The sequence below is a fragment of the Arachis hypogaea genome, chromosome 6, assembly GCF_003086295.3.
Source record: "Arachis hypogaea cultivar Tifrunner chromosome 6, arahy.Tifrunner.gnm2.J5K5, whole genome shotgun sequence".
Lineage (NCBI taxonomy): Eukaryota > Viridiplantae > Streptophyta > Magnoliopsida > Fabales > Fabaceae > Arachis > Arachis hypogaea.
The window spans coordinates 12,133,769-12,151,583 of record NC_092041.1 but is presented as its reverse complement, the minus strand read 5'-3'; the positions used below and the strand labels follow the sequence as shown (position 1 = coordinate 12,151,583).

At 36.6% G+C, this 17,815-nt stretch overlaps 4 protein-coding genes and 1 long non-coding RNA gene across 6 annotated transcripts; 2 read left to right on the top strand and 3 right to left on the bottom strand.

Moving 5' to 3' along the window:
• Nucleotides 1-1,841: 1,841 nt before the first annotated feature.
• Nucleotides 1,842-2,483, bottom strand: LOC140173597 (uncharacterized). The gene has a single exon (XM_072198083.1). It carries the CDS (start codon nt 2,481-2,483, stop codon nt 1,842-1,844), a length of 642 nt encoding a protein of 213 aa, XP_072054184.1.
• Nucleotides 2,484-2,878: 395 nt separating this feature from the next.
• LOC140173596 (uncharacterized) lies at nt 2,879-3,313 on the bottom strand. Its single transcript, XM_072198082.1, has one exon. It carries the CDS (start codon nt 3,311-3,313, stop codon nt 2,879-2,881), a length of 435 nt encoding a protein of 144 aa, XP_072054183.1.
• A 1,975-nt stretch (nt 3,314-5,288) lies between these two features.
• LOC114924169 (uncharacterized) lies at nt 5,289-7,609 on the top strand. The gene is made up of 3 exons (XR_003810958.2): nt 5,289-5,609; nt 6,917-7,033; nt 7,228-7,609. It is a non-coding gene; the product is annotated as an uncharacterized lncRNA (long non-coding RNA).
• Nucleotides 7,610-8,212: 603 nt separating this feature from the next.
• Nucleotides 8,213-14,273, top strand: LOC112696056 (uncharacterized). 2 transcript variants are annotated; one of them, XR_003150652.3, is made up of 16 exons: nt 8,213-8,430; nt 8,802-8,906; nt 9,128-9,196; nt 9,518-9,607; nt 9,723-9,806; nt 10,231-10,395; nt 10,860-11,047; nt 11,264-11,336; nt 11,621-11,674; nt 11,929-12,186; nt 12,373-12,579; nt 12,661-12,764; nt 13,123-13,267; nt 13,371-13,505; nt 13,605-13,887; nt 14,000-14,273. XR_003150652.3 is itself a non-coding variant. In XM_025748641.3 (16 exons), exons 1-15 carry the CDS (start codon nt 8,341-8,343, stop codon nt 13,779-13,781), a joined length of 1,944 nt encoding a protein of 647 aa, XP_025604426.1. In that variant the 5' UTR covers nt 8,232-8,340; the 3' UTR covers nt 13,782-13,795; nt 14,000-14,273. The 2 variants fall into 2 exon arrangements, 1 of the variants encoding a protein (XP_025604426.1); XM_025748641.3 differs by having other exon boundaries at nt 8,232-8,430; nt 13,605-13,795.
• A 166-nt stretch (nt 14,274-14,439) lies between these two features.
• Nucleotides 14,440-15,941, bottom strand: LOC112696057 (dehydration-responsive element-binding protein 2F-like). Its single transcript, XM_025748642.3, has one exon. It carries the CDS (start codon nt 15,609-15,611, stop codon nt 14,760-14,762), a length of 852 nt encoding a protein of 283 aa, XP_025604427.1. The 5' UTR covers nt 15,612-15,941; the 3' UTR covers nt 14,440-14,759.
• Between the last annotated feature and the right edge of the window lie 1,874 nt (nt 15,942-17,815).

Genomic DNA, 17,815 nt, shown 5'->3' with positions numbered 1-17,815 from the left:
TGAGATCCCGAGTTATATGCTTTACCTCGGTCTCTTTGAAGTGCCAAAGGTGCTCCAAGGTTTTGTCCAAGTATTTTTTTTATGATGGGAACTTTGGCCTGATACTCTCCGTTTATTTGGGAGGTCACTACCTGAGAGTCGCTGAATATTATTACTTTGGTCGCACCGACTTCTTCTGCCAGTTTTAACCCTGCGATCAAGGCTTCATATTCTGCCTGGTTGTTGGAAGTTGGGAACTCGAACTTGAGGGAAACTTCAATTTGCATTCCCCCTTCGCTGACCAATATTATGCCTGCTCCGCTTCCAGCTTTATTGGAGGACTCATCTACATATAACTCCTATGCAGTGGATTTCTCTTCTTGATTCCCTGCGTACTCCGCTAGGAAGTCGGTGAGGCATTGAGCTTTTATTGCCATTCGGGCTTCGTATTTCAAGTCGAACTTGGAGAGCTCGATTGCCCACTGAACCATTCTTCCCGCAATGTCCGTCTTCTGGAGGACTTGCTTTATGGGCTGGTTCGTTCGGACTTTTATCGTGTGCACTTGGAAATACGGCCGTAATCGGCGTGAGGCCACAACTAAGGAGTATGCAAACTTTTCAAGTTTTTGATACTTTAGTTCTGGGCCCTGTAGAACTCTGCTAGTGAAGTATACAGGATGCTGCCCGGCTTCATCTTCCCGTACTAGAGCTGATGCTATAGCTTTGTCTGCTATTGACAGGTATAGGACGAGTTATTCCCCGACTAGGGGTCGGGTAAGGATTGGAGGCTGGCTTAAGAACTTTTTGAACTCCCGGAAAGCTTCTTCGCACTCCGGAGTCCATTCGAACTGGCATCCTTTTCTTAGTAGAGAGAATAGTGGGAGGGATCTTAGTGCCGATCCCGCCAGGAACCTGGAAAGGGCGGCAAGCCTTCCATTTAATTGCTGGACCTCCTTCAGGCAAGTCGGGCTTTTCATTTCCAAGATAGCTTTACACTTATCGGGGTTTGCTTCGATTCCCCTTTGTGTAAGCATAAACCCTAGAAACTTTCCCGCCTCCACCGCGAAGGTGCATTTTGTGGGATTTAGTCTCATCCCATGCGACCTTACAGTGTCTAAAACTTGCGAGAGGTCTGTCAGGAGGTCGGTTTCCTCCTTAGTTTTTACCAGCATATCATCTACATAGACCTCCATTAAGTTCCTAAGGTAGGGGGCGAACACTTTATTTATCAACCTTTGATATGTTGCCTCGGCATTTTTTAACCTAAATGGCATCACCACATAGCAGTAGTTTGCTCTAGGTGTGATGAATAAAGTTTTTTCCTCATGCGGCTGGTACATCGGGATTTGGTTGTATCCCGAGTAAGCATCCATAAACGACAAGTATTGATACCCTGAGCTTGCATCTACTAGGGTGTCAATACTGGGAAGTGGATACGGGTCTTTGGGGCATGCTTTATTCAGGTCGGTATAGTCGACGCACATCCTCCACTTGCCATTTTGCTTTTAGACTAGCACTACATTTGCTAGCCATGCCGGGTATTTGATCTCTCGGATGAAGTTAGCTTTCAAGAGGGCTTGTACTTGCTTTTCCACCACCTGAGCTTGTTCTGCACTGAGCTTACACCTGCGCTGCTGTATGGGTCGTGATCCGGGGTGTATCGAAAGCTTGTGGGACATGAGTCGAGGGTCTATCCCTGGCATGTCGGAAGCTTTCCAAGCGAAGATGTCAGAATTTTACTGTAGGAGCTTTATTAGCCTTTGTTTCAGACCTTCGTCTAGGCTGGCCCCTATCTTGGTTCTTTTTTCTTCCTCTTTTCCAATTTGAACCTCTTCGGTTCTTCCACCCGGTTGTGGTTGCAGCTATTCCCTTGCTTTGATTCCCCCGAGTTCTATAGTGTGGACTTCCTTGCTCTTTCCTCGAAGGTTTAAGCTTTCATTGTAACATTTTATTGCCAATTTTTGGTCTCCTCGTACCGTCGCTATTCCCTTAGGTGTTGGGAATTTCATGCAAAGGTGAGGGGTTGACACCACCGCTCCGAACCGATTTAACGTAGTCCTGCCGATTAAGGCGTTATACGCCGATCCGACATCAATGACGATGAAGTCAATGCTCAGAGTTTTGGAATTTTCCCCCTTTTCGAAGGTCGTGTGAAGGGGGATGTATCCCAGTGGCTTAATTGGCATGTCTCCTAATCCATATAGGGTGTCCGGGTAAGCTTTTAGCTCCCTTTCATCCAACCCTAACTTGTCGAATGCAGGCTTAAAAAGTATATTTGCTGAACTCCCTTGGTCCACCAAGGTCCTGTGGAGGTTGGCATTTGCCAAGATCATGGTTATCACCACCGGATCGTCATGCCCGGGTACGATCCCCTGCCCGTCCTCTTTGGTGAACGAGATGGTTGGGAGATCGGGAGAATCGTTTCTTACTTGATAAACTCGCTTCAGGTGTATTTTGCGAGATGATTTGGTAAGTCCACCTCCCGCGAATCCTCCAGAGATCATATGTATGTGTCTCTCGGGAGTTTGTGGCGGCGGGTCTCTTCTGTCTTCATCATCTCGCTTTCTTTTTCCATGATTGTCCGACCTATTCGTGAGATATCTATTAAGTCGGCCTTCCCTGGCCAACCTTTCTATCACATTTTTGAGGTCGTAGCAATCATTTGTTGGGTGGCCATATATCTTATGGTATTCGCAGTAGTCATTGCGACTCCCCCCTTTTTTATTTTTAATGGGTCTGGGAGGTGGCAATCTTTCAGTGTTGCAGATTTCTCTGTACACATCTACTAGGGAGACTTTTAGAGGAGTGTAGGAGTGATATCTCCTAGGTCTGTCGGGGCCGACCTCCTCTTTTTTCTTTGGCTCCCTTTATTTTCTTTTGCTGAGTGAGGGGGCCCCAATCACCAGCTGGGTTCCCGTAGTTTGGCATTTTCCTCCATGTTGATGTACTTTTTCGCTCTCTCCTGTACATCGCTCAAAGAGGTCGGGTGCTTTTTTGATATGGACTGAGAGAAGAGGTCTTCTCTAAGTCCATTTACTAATCCCATGATAACTGCCTCTGTGGGCAGATCTTGAATTTCCAAACACGCTTTGTTGAACCTTTCCATGTAATCATGCAGAGGTTCCCTGACCTCCTGTTTAACTCCCAGGAGGCTCGGCGCGTGTTTTACTTTATCCTTCTGGATGGAGAATTGCATTAGAAATTTTCTTGAGAGGTCCTCAAAGCTGGTAACCGACCTTGGAGGGAGACTATCAAACCACTTCATCGCCGCTTTCGACAGGGTGGTCGGAAAAGCCTTGCAGCGTGTTGCATCAAAAGCATCAGCCAGATACATCCGACTTTTGAAATTGCTTAAATGATGCTTCGGGTCTGTGGTTCCGTCATAGAGGTTCATATCAGGGCTTTTGAAGTTTCTTGGAACTTTCGCCCTCATTATGTCCTCGCTGAACGGGTCCTTTCCTCCCAGGGACGACTATTCTCGGTCACCGCGGGAGTTCCGGCTTTTAAGGGAGGATTCAAGTTTTAAGAGTTTTTCTTCCAACTCATTTCGTCGTTCTATTTCCTCCCGGAGGTTTCATTCCGCCTCTCGCTGTCGTTCTAGTTCCTGTTCCAGTTGCTCCAAACGACCTTGGTGGCCGTGGACCAGCCCCATTAGTTCGGTCGCATGGGGTGGCCCCTCCTTTCTGGATTCTCGTCCTTCCGAGGAGTTTGCCTTTGGGTTTTTGAGCTCAGAGGTGCCTTCTATATGTTGGTCGCTGGTTCCTTGATGAAGGGTCAGGTCTGCGTCATTGTTTCCGATATTTGGATTTTCTTGCTCGGAATCAGACGCTGTATGACCATCTTCTGGTGAGTTGTCCGCTATTATGGGTTGATCCCTCGGGTCCCCGGCAACGGCGCCAATGTTACGTTGGGTAACCGGAGGTTAATGGGCTGGACTTGTTAGGTTGGCCCAATCGTATGAGGGAGGAAGCCTTTGAGCGGGTTAGCGCCTTTAGAGACTCCTTCCGACTTGTGAGCGTGGGAGAATGGGGGGTGGTACCTGCAATGACACTCCGATGCCTAAGTTAGCAAGGGTGTGAGCAGGTCTATAGAGTATTGGGACTTAGAGATACTTGAGAAATGTCAGTGTATTTATAGTGGTGAATCAATAACCACCGTTGGAGTAGTTCCATCTTTTAGGGTGGATAACCGTCCCTTTATCTTAGGGAGGTTACGATATGGCTCCTGGAAGTGGGTTGAGAGATTTTAGGGGCAGTTATTATCTGTCAGGTAACCTTTGATCCCGACTTCCTTAGAGCAAGCCGTAGGGAGCACCGACCTCTTGAGAGGAGATCGGTATATTGAGGAGTCCAAGTAGTGGGTTGGATCTCGTTACATGGACTTGGGTCTTAGCGTTGGGTCAGGGTATGAACAAAAGTTTAAATCATTTTTTTTATAAGGTGTAACCCTCACTTACATTGTGTTTGTTTCAAAAGAATACGGGGGGAAAGAAAATATAGAAAAGGAAAATGGGTGAAAAATCAAATTTTCCATTGTTTGGTTTACCGAAAAAAATGAAGAGGAAAAGAAAAAAGTGGGGTGGGGTCCACCAAAAACTTTTCTCGTCAAGTGTGAGATGAAAACCAACAAAAGAGGAGGAAATAATAATGTAATTACGAATTTACCCTCTCTTTAATAAAAAATCAAAATTTTTCGTTTCATTTCCTTTTAAATTTGAAAATTATTTCTTGTATTTTTCCTAGTTTTACTGTCCCATCAAACTTCATCTTTTTCTTATAATTAAAGAGATTAATTGTGTAACTTATGAATAATTTTCATTAGTCTTTTATAAAATTATTTATTTGTATATATTTAAAAAATAATGATAATTTTTTGTTTATCATATTTAAAAGATAATAGAAGAGAATAATCTAAAAAAATGTTGTTATTAACAAAAATCATATGTTAAAATTTTAAAATTTAATTTGAATGATTTTTTTCTATTAAAAAATAACTTGAATATATTAATAAAATATAATTTATATATAATATAAATAAGGGTATTAATGTAATTTTTTACTATTATGATTTTCTTTCTTCTTACTTTTTTTTCAATCCAAACAAAAAAAAAATTTCTTTCTATTTTTTTTTCATCCATTTTCTGTTAATCTAAACAATATACAAATAACTCTACTCTTCTTTCTATTTTTTTTTTCTCTCATTTTCTTTCCTCTTATTTTCAAAATAATGGATACACAAAATTAAGAAAAATAATAAATAAATCTTGAATAATTTTTTTATAAGGTGTAAGCCTCACTTAGAATGAAACCAAACCAAATCCAATAATTCAATATATAATATGAGCAGAGGTATGAAATTAAAGTAGTTTTCCCCCATCCATCCCCCGTAATATAGAGTCTTAGTGTTCTGATCAGCACAAGACAAAGGAAGAGAAGAGTGAGAAGCATGCTTCAAGTTGTGTTTGCTGTAGCATTCTCAGCTGTGCCCTTAACCTTGTATATTCCACCAATAAGGAGCTTCAACCTCTTTGTCAACGCAATTCAACACTTCCTCAGAGATTGCACCCTTTTCTCTCTTCATCTTTATCCACGCATCACTCTTGCTCTCTCTCGCATCTTCCATCTTACCTGGTAGATCATACTCATTCATCCATCTTTATCTATATTTTTCTTGTAGCTTTACCTTTTCTGGGTTATGTTGTAACAATTCTGGAAAATTATAGTTTTTTTTTTTTTCAAATAAGAAAGTGGATTAAACTTTTATTGGATTATTTTCCAAGCACCATTCCAATTGTAAATAGTGGATGAATGTTAGTTGAATGATCCTCGATCCCTCTTTCAACAAAGTGGGCACATATCTTAGGAACAACATACGTACACACTTTTTATACCTTTAAATTTGATTATTCATTTCTTAACTCTACTTTGAAAAGGAATGAAGAAGATTTAATTACATTAGAGTGCTCATAAATAAGAACTCAATCACCCCGCTTATTGCAGCGTTGTGATGGAAGAAAAATGGTACCAGAAATATCTAAATCAAAGTCAACCTTATCAAATAATAAATAGGAGAAAACTAGCATGATCTACTTTTTTATTGTCGATTTCATTTTCTAAAATAGCGTTACTCAACTAAATAAATAAATAAATAAATACGTCTATGACTATTGGATTGCACACTTGTGGACGTGGCAGCATGTCCTCTTTACCAAAGTATTAAAACAAAAAAGAAATGGCTATGAAAGTGACCAAATGAATGGGACTTTTTTATTTAGATAAATATAAAAAATATTTTAATTTCTTAGATACATACAATACGTGGTATACAAGAGTTAATCTGAAAGTGAGTCAAATTAACTGATATGAAGTTCTTGCGAAGTAGATTTTGTCACCATTCAGATGCAACGTCTGCGAAACAGAGCCAGAGCCATTTTTAATGCGTCATCCGTGAGATGAGAGGCATTATTTTTGTTTCGTTGTCCGCGAAATGAAAGAGTGTTGTTTCCGTTTCATCACCCACAAATGGGTGAAACAGGAGAGGGTAGAGCAAGAACATGAGAAAGGAATAGAGTCAAAATAGAAAGAAAAAATAGAGCAGAGGAAAATTTTTTTTATAACAAACATATATAATGTGAATTTTAGCTTGAAAAAAAAGAAGATGCATCTAAAAGAAGACAAAAAGAACAAAACGGGCGTTAGAGGATGAAAAAGCCAAAAAAAGAAAAAATTAGAGTAACACTTAATAGAATTTGGATCTTCTAAAGTTGTGAATTTCACTTTAAACAATAAAGTGTGATCTTATATTCTTGAATAGTTTTTCTTTTATATTTATTATTGGTCTCACCTATGAAATCAATGGTGAAATATCACACTTTACTCTCTAAATTGAAAGAAAATTCAAATCTCACGTAATATATTGGGTTGTCATATTTTGTCAGATACTGTGCATGTCATGAATGATGCTATAACACAAAAGAAGAAGATTTTGGTTGAAGGAGGTCAAGCAACCATGTTGGACATTCCCTTCAGATCTCCGTCTTCTTGAGCAATTGGAGGTAAACTTCATCTATCGTCGTTCCTCTATGGCTGCACATTCCTTTCTTCTTTCGTTTCATGTTATTACTTATTACTTATAAACTAACACAACACTTAATGTGAAGTTGCAAGGTTCAAGAACAATAAACGTCTTACATTATTGCCTTGGAATTTGAATTGTATTTTCTTGTAATTATTTATCTTAATGTTGCAGGTGGAATATGAAACACTTCCTGGACATCTCTAAGATCAGAAAGGATAGAAGAACTAGTGTTTCCATTCACTACATTGGTGTTGTCAGTTGCGCTTTCATGCTTCTAAAGGCAAACTCAGGATATTCATAGTGACTAGTGAGTAGTGAGGAATTGATGTGTTATTCTGTAATCTATAAGCAGTGATTTATTAGATTTCTGCAGTAATTTGATATGGGGGATTTACCCTATAATTTGCATTGAAGTAGTATATGAATTTAGCTATATGGGAATAACATTTGTCCTTGCCTATGATTCATCTAGTAGAAAACTAGAAATATATTGTACTTTTAACAACTCCAGAGACTTTTCATTCTCAATAGTTTCAGTGTTGTGATTTTGTTCTATCTGATCTGTGTTTTCACTTTTCAGTTATCAGTTATCACTTACCATTTCAGTTTTAGGAGTGAGGAATGAAAAATTTAAATTTTTTAAAAATATAAGATGCAGTGTTATCAAGCAATTGTCCACGCAAATTTCTACCGTCAATGAGCAGCAAATGATCAATAATAACAAAATAAGGAGATAAAGTGGTGTGATAAATGTGTTGCAAAAGGAAGTTATTTATATAATTGAGGGGAAAATGTAGAAAAATTTGGGCAATACGATTCAAGTGATTAACATATTTTATTTCATCACAACTATTCTCATGTTATGTTTCACAACACCATATACAAGTCTCAAAACTATTTGATATTGTTTTTTTTTCCCAACACATTTTAGTAATTAAAACATAACTTATTTAATAGTTAGGTCATTCATTCACTTAGATAGACATTGGAATTGGACAAAAAATAATTTAACTGAAATTGAAATATTATTTGTTTCCTTAATCCAGATATTAGTACACAAAAATTGGAAAATTGAAATATTTTCTTAATGATTAATATATATATTTATTTTCTCCCTATTAATCAGATAAAAAAACTTATAAACTTCAAATTGGAAAAAAAATAAAAATAAAATTGAGTGCAAAATAAGATACCAACACATACCAGTGTTTAGCTGCGTTTAGCTCTCTCTCTCTCTCTCTCTCTGGTCTGCAGTCCTTTGATAGCAACAGTGATAGAGAAGCAATGGAGAAAGGAGCGACTAAGAAGAAATCATCACCTCTCTCTCTGCAACAATTCATCACTATCACCACCCCTCTTCTTGACTTGGAAAAGGTACCTACTACGTAGCTACATAACACATTATTCAAAAGCTTTCGCTTTTCTCGTTTAATCCATTGCCCATCTTTGCATACTCGTTTTTTGTGTGTGTAAAAATGGAATTAGAACTGAATAGTCTAATATGACTCAAACCCTGCAACTAAAGTTTCCAGCTTTCGGAGGCCTCTCCGTATCAATTTACGAATTCAAGACCAATTTTTACTGTCCCATGTAATAGCAAGTGTTCATGGGGTGATTAGAAAAGTGGAAAAGATTATAATTTTGCAAAGAATGGTTTATGTTGGGTGGTGACTTCAGAATGGATGAATGATGGGGCTTCCTTTCCAAAATTTCTCCTCTGTTTTTTTTTTTTTTTGGGCGCTTAGGAAGCTGAGATATCAAGCTCAATCGCCACAGGCGCATCAAGGAATTTGGATACTGCTCAAAAGAGAGGTTCCACAATCCTTAACTTGAAGTGTGTGGATGTCCAGGTTACTTGTTTTTCAGTTCATCACTTGTGATAATTTTATGTATGATCTCATATTCCATTTTGTTTTCTTTCCTTTTTCATGAGAATAAATGAGTAATTTGAATTTTTATGTTATGCCTTATTTTATAGTGTGCTATTTGAGTAATAAGTAATAATTGATGAGTGGAGTTTCAGTTGGTATTCTTATATGGTGCTTCTCTTCCTTCTTTTTCATGAATATAGACAGGGCTTATGGGAAAATCTCTGATTGAGTTCCAGTCTACAAAAGGAGATGTTCTTCCTGCACACAAGGTGAATGATTGACTTTCTTTTATCAATTACTTTGCATTACATAAATCTATATCATTCAACTCATATTTGAAGAAGTTATCTTTAGTACTCAGTTTTATATGAACTTATTCGATTGTTCACATTTCTCGGTCTTTAAGTAATTTTCTATGTGTTACATTCTCTTCCGCCATTTGTTATTAACAGTAGAAATACTTTCTTCAATTATTTTGAGACTTGTATGTGGCAAAAAAGCTTGCCACAAATTACTGATAAGACAGTTTTCTTATGTATTTGATAAATATTGTTATACTCTCAGGAGTTAATGAAGTCTTATTTTTGCAGTTTAGTACTCATGACGTCGTCGTTTTAAAACTCAACAAGGCTGATCTAGGTTCTCCTGCTCTTGGACAAGGTGTTGTTTATAGATTAAAGGTAATTCTTAAGTCTCTGATTGATTCAATTTATGGAAAGAGAATTGCCCATGCTGTTAGCTACAGGTGATCCTAGCATTGGACACAACTTTGACTTGCTGGTTTGATACTAACAGGATTCGTCAATAACTGTTGCTTTTGATGACATACCTGAAGATGGTTTAAACAGTCCCCTAAGGCTGGAAAAAGTTGCAAATGAGGTATGCTAATAAGTTCACAGTTGCTTGTTATCTCTTCTTATATAGAATGCATTTGCAGATTGGTTATAAATAATAGCATTGCTAGACTGACGTTTTGTTTTCCATGATGTGTTGTAACACTCAATTGGTGTCACTAATGTCAATCAGAAAAAAATAGTTATTCATCTATGTTTGTTAGTTTCCATGTGAATTATTAATATATTTTAGTTAAGGTTTCCATAAAATATATGAATGGGACAATATATGAAAATTTTGCTCTTCTTTTTTAGTTAATCATTATCTGGTGTAAGCACACACTTCATCACTTTGCTTAAAACTTTTAATACTTTTTTCTATTGAAAAATATTTTATCTGTTTTCGTCTTATTTTCTTGCTTCTGAGTTCTATGTATGCTGTAAATATTCATTACTCATGCCTCATGCAGGTGACATATCGCAGGATGAAAGATGCATTAGTACAGTTGAGTAAAGGAGTGCATAAGGGTCCAGCTGCTGATCTAATTCCGGTCTTATTTGGGGAGAGGTCGCCAACAATGTCCAAGAAGGATGTTTCCTTCACTCCTTTTAATACCAAACTTGATCACTCTCAGGTACATAACCTATTTTCTTGTATGGCTTTTTTTTAAATAACTTATTCATGACTCTTCTGCACTTTCTGTAAATTATTTTCATTCAATGTATTATTTAATTTTTGTTGGTGCATGCCTATGTAGTTATAATAAAGCACGTGTATTTACTAGTTATAGCTATTTAATGCCTATTGCTATCGATAGATCGATCCTCTTCCTCTTGAATGCCCAATGGATTAGGGACTTAGTTGCAAAAATGTTTTCAACTTAAGAACACTAACACTCAGTATTATAGTAGTATGTGTAAAACAAATACAATCAAGAACGACGTAATTGGATTTATTTTTCTAATTAATCATTTGAGTGAAGAAGCCTTCCCATTTAATAATAGTGGTTTTTCTGTGGTATTTCATCATTTTAGCTTTGCATATCCGCCTTGTGATCACAAACTTATGTATTTTAATTTCTGGTTTTTATCTGCAAAGAAAGGTGCAATTTCAAAAGCCCTATCATCGAAGAATGTGTTTTTGCTACATGGACCTCCTGGAACTGGGAAAACTACAACAGTGGTGGAAATTATATTACAAGAAGTTAAACGTGGATCAAAGATTCTTGCTTGTGCTGCCTCAAACATTGCTGTTGATAACATCGTTGAGCGGCTAGTTCCACATAGGTATAGTTATTTATCCTTTTGGCACTACAATAGTCAGTATCAATCTAATTGGAGTCTAGCACTAACAGCTTTTACATGACAACATTGATTGACGAAATTATGTACAAAACAGAATACTATAAAACACTGTAAAATCATATATATATATATATATATATATATATATATATATATATATATATATTACTTGTTCATAAAGTCGAATTTTTTGTTTAGGGTTAAGCTGGTGAGAGTAGGTCATCCTGCACGCTTATTGCCTCAAGTACTGGACAGTGCACTGGATGCTCAGGTACATTATGATGACTTGTTATCCCTCTTTCTTCTATAATACCACTCTACAAAAAGAAGAATTGATTATAAACAAGAAGAATTCACGAAGAGGAGAGATATACATAAGAACAATAATGGGTTCTTGTAGGGCTACAAAAATAGAAGCAAATAATCATCTTAGAGTCACTCTTCAAATCCTCCTCCTAAAATATTAACTGATGAATTGGTATCATGGTATTCTTTTGGTATTTATGCTTCAGTATAGTCGACTTTTATATCCTTTGTTCTTGAATTTCTTGTTAGGTACTACGAGGAGATAATAGTGGCCTTGCAAATGACATTCGTAAAGAAATGAAGGTAAAGTCTTAGAGTAGAAGTTAAAGAACTGATTTATTATCATTTGCCAAGGTTGATGGTGATCATCTAGCTGACACTCAGAAGAACCTTTTTTTTTTTTTTTTTCGTTCAGATTTCATAATTGATGACACTATCAACTTCGTGTATCATAACTAGATATAATTACAACAACCAACCCTGAAGAGAAAGCTATGAATGGAAAAAATAATATATATGAAATATAATTTTGCACTAAATATGATGTGTTTCTTCAGGCATTGAATGGAAAGCTATTGAAAACCAAAGACAAAAGTACAAGGAGAGACATACAAAGGGAACTTAGGACTCTATCCAAAGAGGAGCGCAAAAGGCAGCAGCTTGCTGTAACAGACGTACTTAAAACTGCAGATGTAATATTGACTACTCTGATTGGGGCCTATTCTAAGAAACTCGACAGTATGTCATTTGATTTGGTGATCATTGATGAAGCTGCTCAAGCACTTGAAATAGCATGCTGGATTCCTCTGTTGAAGGTAATATTCATTGGCATTTGAACTATATTTTGATGTTGTTCTTAACACTAAGTATTTCTTTGAACTGCAAAAAACTAATGCTTGTCTCTAAACATAGACCTGATCAGCATTAAAATACAGTTTTATAATCATACAAGCCTAATGTCATCTTGACTATACTGAATTAAATGGAGTTCAATGTTTTAGGGCTCAAGATGTATCCTTGCAGGGGACCATCTTCAACTTCCTCCAACCATTCAAAGTGTTGAAGCTGAGAAGAAAGGTTTAGGAAGAACCCTCTTTGAACGACTTGCAGAAATATATGGAGACGAGGTCACATCTATGCTTACAGTCCAGTACCGTATGAATGAACTCATCATGGATTGGTCTTCTAAAGAACTTTACAACAGCAAGGTGCTCCTTATCGTCTTCATATCGGATCACTATTCTAAATAAAATATTAACTCTTCATGCAATGTTATTCTGTGATGACAGATCGAGGCTCATGCTAGTGTTGCTGCACACATGCTATATGATCTTGACAATGTGAAGAAGACATCGTCAACTGAACCAACTCTTCTTCTCATAGACATTGCTGGGTATGTGGGACTACTTCATATATTGAAAAATTTATGTCCTTAGAACTGCTTGATTAGTCGAAATATGTGGAACAAAGACATGACATTCTCTTGTTAATGAAACTTTGCATACCAACATTCTAATTTTTTTTTTTTTTATTATTTTGAATGATCTATACTAAGTGATTGGTAGAAACAGTTTTCCCTAGCCAGTCAAGAATTTCAATATTTGAAAAAATTGCATCACTAAAGCATGGAACGATCATTATATTTCATAATTTACATAGATTTTTTGATATCCTGGGAATTTACATAAGCCTGCAAAGTTGTTGCAAATTCAAACGGTGTGTAATCAGTTCCTTGTATTGATGAAATTCAGATGTGATATGGAAGAAAAGAAAGATGAAGAAGATAGCACCCTTAATGAAGGTGAAGCTGAGGTTGCTATCGTTCATGCCAAGAGACTTGTTCAAAGTGGTGTGCTTCCTTCTGATATTGGAATTATTACCCCATATGCTGCCCAGGTATGAGATTTTTTTTTTTTTTTGCGTGAAACATTGATACAAATGTTCAACAGCGTGTTTCATTTGCTAGTGTTTTTCTAACTCGTAGTAACCATTATGGCAGGTTGTTTTGCTCAAGATGTTGAGAAACAATGAGAATCAGCTGAAGGATGTCGAAATCTCAACAGTTGATGGCTTTCAGGGAAGGGAGAAGGAGGCCATTATTATATCAATGGTCCGATCCAACTCAAAAAAGGAGGTATTTGTAACAAGGCTGCTATTTCCTTCTATATAGTATTTGGTTGACAGATTTCTTGGCATAAAGTATAAGAGAAGAAACTTGGGGTTTATGTTTCAGGTGGGCTTTCTGAGTGATCGCCGGCGAATGAATGTGGCTGTGACACGGGCACGAAGGCAATGCTGTCTTGTCTGTGACACTGAGACAGTCAGTAGTGATGCATTTCTGATGCGATTGATAGAGTATTTTGAAGAGCATGGCGAGTATCAGAGTGCCTCTGAATACCAGAACGAGTAGGCTGAATTCTCAAGGTTAATGTTGCTATTGCTGCTGTCTTCAGAACTATTGGTTGTTTTGATGATGTTGCTAGTAGATCTATGAAGGTTTTCTCAATCCAAGTCATGTATGAACTTTCCCAGAAACTCATACTTCCAGAATATTAAGTTTTGTTACAATAATTATTATGCTAAGCAAGGTCAAGTTGCTGATTTTGACTCAATTGGTAAATTTGACAGGGAGTGCAAGGCAAAAGCAAGGGTTAACATGAATGTCAAAGAGCTGCTAATTAATGTGTCTGATGAATGGAAAATGGGAGAAGTAAAGGTGCAATTTTTGGAGAAATCTTTCATCTCTACTTTTCATACACATTACATTGTGTTAATGCTTATATAGGTTGGTCATTTCCCAAAGCTTGAGCAATTATAGGAGATAAAACACTAGAGACTTGTCAGAATTCTTGCATATTATTTATTTTCATAAATCATTCATACCACTGTTATGCTTGTCTTATTTTATGTGATTTTGTTTTTGTTTTGTTTTTTCTTCTAACTTATAACCTATCTAGTGAGTTGTTGAACTTGATATACCAATAATCGTCGTTTTCCTCTGTGAACTACTTTGCCAGAGCAAAACATAAGATTGAAAGAACAATGTTAGAACTTAACACTCCCAAAAATGCTAAAAGTAAGTCAACTCATAATATTACTACTTGTAGACTGATATTATTATTTAGTTATCTCTATTATCATAAGCTTCTTAGTTCTTTCACACACTGGTAGTCTTCTATTCTAAGCTACTTCCTACTCTTACATTGCTACCAACAGATTGAAACTCAGCAAGCATAAGACAAAACAGGAATAGACTGGAGAGTAGCAGTAGAACCAAAACCATCCTATCTATGCTTAGGCCGATATGCTAAGTACTCGCTTATCTAACTAGATCTCGACGCTATAAAGGATAGAGTAGTTCTCTTTTCCGAAAAACCAGGTAAGTTTCTTAGAAGTTCCAGATGGAAGAATAGAAATCGAGCTCATAATTTGTTTCATATGCTTCCAACTGGGTGGATTCAGATTCTGGAAAATCTGCAATTCCATGCATCCCAATCAGTTCCTCCCAGTTAACACTTGTGTCAGAAAACAGGCCTAGTTGAGCATAGTCATCGCACGATGCAGCTTCAGGCACTGTCGAACTCCCCGAGCTATCGGTTCTTTCTTCCTGTATTTCTGCTTTCAGTATTCCCATCTGCTGAAGAAACTCGTGAAGGTCTATCTGTGGCTTCTCGTGAAGATCTCCAAGCATCGCCTCCGATGATGCTCGAGTGTTTTTCTCCTCTGGAGGATCTTCTTCTGCATCAACTTTGCTTTCTTTTACACTCTTAGTTTCACCCTTTGGATCATTGGATGAACTAGGAGATTGATTCACAACCCCATTCTGCTTAAACTGCTGAAGCCTCTGATGGATTAGATGAACACTAGGTTGAGCATTCACATTGAGTAGTCCACAAGAAGGGAACATTGAAATGAAGTTCTTGGATGGCATCCATTTGAATTTCCCAGATTTGATGGGAAAGTTGGAGCTCGGTTTCAGGTGGGGAAGGTTAAGATACGCGTCCGGTCCATAGAGCCTCCGCGCAGCCTCGTCATAAGCCATGGCGGCTTCTTCGGCCGTGGCAAAAGAACCAAGCCAGAGCCTGGTTCTCTTCTTTGGCTCTCTGATCTCAGCAACCCATTTCCCCCAAGTCCTTTGGCGAACACCTCGATACTCACACGAAGCGTTCTGGGGGCCGCCTTTCCCTCTTGTTGGACCCTTCTTCCATGGCTTCAAGGGGGATTTCTTGGTAGTATCCATGGTTGATGTTGAGAGAGTGTGATGAGTGTTAGAGTGAGTGGTTGGTTATGCATGTTGGTGCATGCAAGGCGCGGAATATGTAGGAGCAAGAATGGAGTTCGGTATAAATGTTTTCACGTTTGCAAAAAAAAAGAAAGAAAAGGTAGCATGTGACCGTTACCTAGTGAATTCTCATTGTTTCAAATCTCATTTTTTTGTTAATCTAACGAAAAAAAATCTTCACTTATCACGTATAATTAAATCATAACAAGTTAAATGGTTGAGAATTCGGTCAACACTGGTTACTATATTGTATGAGATTTTCTTTTATACTTAAAAAGAATTTGGTGACATATATATTATGCAGCGTTGACTTGAGTTATGGATTTTTGTCTGTCTTCAAAACACGGGTTATATAATTTATACTTTTTGTTTACTACGCTCAAGACACTTTGAATCTATGACAAGCGAAATATCGAAATGATAAGGCAAGACAAAGGATATAACGTGTAATTATGTTAAATTATTTAACGATTTTTAGTTATTATTTTTATATAAAAATATTTTTATCTGAAGTAGCAAGTCACCTTAAAGTAATAAAAAAAAGTTAAATAACATTTTTTTTGGAGTGTTCATGGTATTTTTTAGTTTAATAGACCGAAGACTATTTTATTGCAGAGTTTTATTTAAGGGTTTGTTGTTGACTAATGAATTGCTACATGTACAAAATAAAATTTGAATACCAACATTTACTTAAGCAGATTAGTGAATTAATTATTAGATCAATCTAATTTAATTTAAATAGCATATTTTAAAAATTCAAAAGGTAAACAGCATGAGGTAAATTAATATAGTAATTTTTTTAATTCCATGTTTAACATATATAGGAGAACTCTAAAAATGGGTGTAATGAAACAATGCCACGTTAGAAAAGATTAAGAATAAGATAAATTTTGTCTTTTATGATATCAAATTATCAATTTTTGTTTTGGCAGTCACGGGTCCAGCATTATGTGGAGCTTGGATAGCATTGCCACTTTGCCACGATGGCCCGTTCAATAAATAAAAAAGAGAAAAAAATAAATACATTGATGAAAATATCCTAAAATATTTTCCCTATTTTAAGAGTATTTCAGCAATTTTTTTTCTTTAAACCAAAGTGTTAGTTAAACTAGTAACGTCTCTTAGCAATTATGAAAATGGTGATATTAGAGAGCACAATAAGCATGCATGTCAATGGGTAAGTGAAGGTGGTAGTGTGTGATACAAGATCCAAGAGGAAGAATTGAATGATGTTGAGGTGGGTGATTGATTACAATATTATATCCAAAGAGAGTGGTTTGAATGAAGTGTCTTGACACTTTCTTGGATTCTATTTCCATAAATAAGAGTTGAATTTGATCCTCAAACAACTCACGAGCTATATATATTCACATGTTGTGTTCTCATACACAGCCTGATTCTCGAGACTCAACTTCACCTTTATCCCATTCCCATGTTCTGCTCTTCTTCCTTTTCATACATATCATGCATTAACTATCAGAATGTTGATCAACTCAGTCTCACAATGCATCCTAATTAACGGAAGGTGGAAACTCATGTGCAGTCGACTTCATGCATTAGATGATTTGACTAATTTGACTAAATTTTTATCTAACAGCTCTCAAATATCAACTTCACGTGAAGTGGATTGCATTTGAGTTTCCACCTTAACGGAATACTTGAGTTTGTGATATGGAGCAAGATACTTATTCTGTGGAAAGTTAATAAATTGTAGAAGAATAGATATCTGAATTGGTTTTTAAAGGATTTTAAATCGAACATTTTAGTCTCCAACAAATTTTTATTCTCTAGAAATCTTTAAGACTTACTCTGAAGTCTCAATGAAAATATTGGTCTCTCATCGCTTTAAATCAAAATTTTAATGTGTTGGCCAAATTCTAAATACTAACAAATTTTATTATAAGGCAATTAGGTTTCAAAAGAAATCACTTTTAAATAAATTATTCTCTCATTAAAACAAATAAAAAATCGGTCTATCTGACGAAATTAATTTTAAGGGATTTTCAGAGAATGAAAATTTATTTGATCTAGAATTTTTTTAATGACTAATTGGGTGTTTGTTTATTATGAGTATAGAACTTGCTTATAGAGAGATATAGTCTCTATGAATTCTATTGTACTTTAACCGATTAGGTTGATTATGAGAGTGTAAGTATAATTTT